This window comes from Myotis lucifugus, unplaced genomic scaffold (assembly GCF_000147115.1).
Source record: "Myotis lucifugus unplaced genomic scaffold, Myoluc2.0 scaffold_100, whole genome shotgun sequence".
In the NCBI taxonomy this organism is placed as follows: domain Eukaryota; kingdom Metazoa; phylum Chordata; class Mammalia; order Chiroptera; family Vespertilionidae; genus Myotis; species Myotis lucifugus.
This window is the reverse complement of record NW_005871148.1, coordinates 489,422-491,753: the sequence shown is the minus strand read 5'-3', so window position 1 is coordinate 491,753 and position 2,332 is coordinate 489,422. Positions and strand designations below refer to the sequence as shown.

General features: G+C 59.9%; 1 protein-coding gene across 1 annotated transcript; it reads right to left on the bottom strand.

The window, feature by feature from the left end:
* Positions 1-1,009: 1,009 nt before the first annotated feature.
* On the bottom strand, positions 1,010-1,794 carry LOC102427534 (pancreatic prohormone-like). Its single transcript, XM_023757010.1, has 3 exons — positions 1,604-1,794; positions 1,340-1,414; positions 1,010-1,174 (listed from the first exon to the last, which is right to left on the bottom strand). Exons 1-3 carry the CDS (start codon positions 1,792-1,794, stop codon positions 1,150-1,152), a joined length of 291 nt encoding a protein of 96 aa, XP_023612778.1. The 3' UTR covers positions 1,010-1,149.
* Positions 1,795-2,332: the final 538 nt, after the last annotated feature.

Sequence of the window (2,332 nt, the reverse complement as noted above, 5' to 3'; positions counted from 1 at the left end):
AGCTGCCAGAGAACATTCTGGGGCAGGTCTTCAGGCTCCATCATCCAGACACAAATTCTGATCTGCTGGAACCAACCCCCTCCTGGACACGCCCTTGGACTTAAGAATCAGCCTGAGACATGCATTTGCCTGGCAGCTGCTTCCTCTCCAGCCCTTTGCCTCTTGGGGCCTGGTTCCACTTTCAGGTCCTTTGCACGCACCAGACACAGCCAGACTGGAGGGAAACATCATGTGGTGTCATGGCTGTGGGTCAGTGTGAGGAGCTGAGCCCAGGAAGGTGGGTCCCCTCATCCACCAAGCCCACAGGCCCCATCCTGCAGGCTGAGCATGTGAGGGGGGCAGAAGAAGCCATTCCAGGAACCAGGAAAGTTCTAATTCTCTCATTTCTCCATCCCACCCCTACCCCCATGACTCTCCCTTATCCACAGGTGCTCCTGCCCAGGAAAGGGGTAGAGACAAGCCCAGTCACACACACACACACACACACACACACACACACACACACACACACGCTCCCTTCTGGGCCCTCCCAGAGATGCAGTGTGGAATGGACAGGTAGCCCACTCCCTGGAACCTGAATTCCCCATGGCCCCCCTCCCGTCCCCTCCCTCCCTCCTGAATGGCTCCTGCACCCAGGAGTTCACAACCTCTCAGGACAAGTTCTTCCCAATTTTCTGGTTCTTCAAGGCCACTAAACTATAGGGAAGAATGGGAGGGGGTACATTTGGGCACAGGGCTGTTATTGGGCCAATGATCAGGAGAGTCTATAGGTGCTGAAATGGAAGATTCAGGCTCCAGCGCCACTTCACTGACTCGCTGAGTGACCCTGGGGGAGTCGCTGCCTCCCTCTGGGCCACACTTGCCCCTCCGTGAAGTGGAGCTGAGCTCAATGGCTCCGATGGCCCCATAGACGGTCTGACCATTCCTAACACCCTTCTGTCCCTTCCCCTCCGCCTCCTCCCCCTTTCTCTCCTGCCTGTGGCTACTCCTGATGCACCAGGGTCCACAGAGACACGCAGAGAGAGGCAATGTCTTTGATTTGCTTTATTCAGCCTGTGGGAGTGGGGAGCAAGCTTTGGCCAGAGCCACGGGTGTGGAGGAGAGACCTGGGCCGGCACTGCCCTTGGAGAGGGAGGAGGCGGGGGTGGCTTACACGTCCATCTGGCTGAGCTCCCTGTGGGGAGAGGGCCGCACATGGCAGGGGGGAGTGGGCAGTCCTCAGACCTCAGGAGGCCTCAGGCAAGCCCTGGGCCCCTGTTCTCCCCCCAAACCCCCAACTCACCTCCACCCCCATTTCAGCCCCAGGGAGCTGGCACACAGGGCTGGGAACCAAACCTACCTGGGGGCAACTTTGTCGGGGGCTCCCCACTCCAAGAAGTTCAGCGGCGTTTCTTCTTGGTCTCTTTTCCCGTATCTGGGAGGGGAGAGGCAGCTGGGGCAAGCGAGCACTGTGCCCAGGTGCCAGCCCAATGCCTCCTGCCCGCCCTTGGGTACCATCCTCTAGGGGCACACGGGCCCAGGCCTGGTCAGTAGAGTGGTTCTGCTTTCCCAAGAATGTGGAAGGGGCAGGAACCGGGGCCGCTCCCCTCCCTCTGGTACACACCTGGGCCTGGTCAGCATGTTGATGTATCTGCGGAGCTCGGCCGCATACTGGGCCAACTGCTCTGGCGTGGCGTTGTCCCCTGGGTAATCTGGCTCCTGTGGGGCCCACGAGTCACCCAGCGCCGGCTGCAGCAACAGAGCCACACACGTGGACAGGAAGAGCAGGGAGAGGCAGTGGCGTGCAGCAGCCATCTGAGGACCAAGGAGTGGGAGGGCATTGGAGGCAGAACAGAGCCCACCCACCCAGCCCCTCGCCCATCACCTACTTCTCCAAGCCTGGGGACAAGAGGGTGAAGCAAAGAGCCGCTGGGACCTGACCACCCCACCGCCTAGGGCCTAGGCACTGCCTCAGCAAGTGTAGACAGCTCCTTCCATAGCAGTGCAGCAGCCAGAGCTCAGCCAGGACCTCAGCAAAGTAGAAAAAGGGAGCAGAGAAGGTGGGACATGGGGCAGGAGGCACAGATGCATGAAGTCCAGGCCCGATGGCTCTGAGTAGGCAGGTGTGGGGGAGGGGCTGGAGGGAAGGGATTGGGGGGAAGTGTGCTCCTGCGGTTCACTACCCACCAACCCCCCAACCCCCGGCCGCCAGGGAGAGACATGCAGAATCAGAAGGTCACGGTCATACACACACACACACACACACACACACACACACACATACGGATCCCAATCACTCACAAGCTCAAAGGCACTCACACATTTGTGTTCACAGCCACCACCAACCACTCCC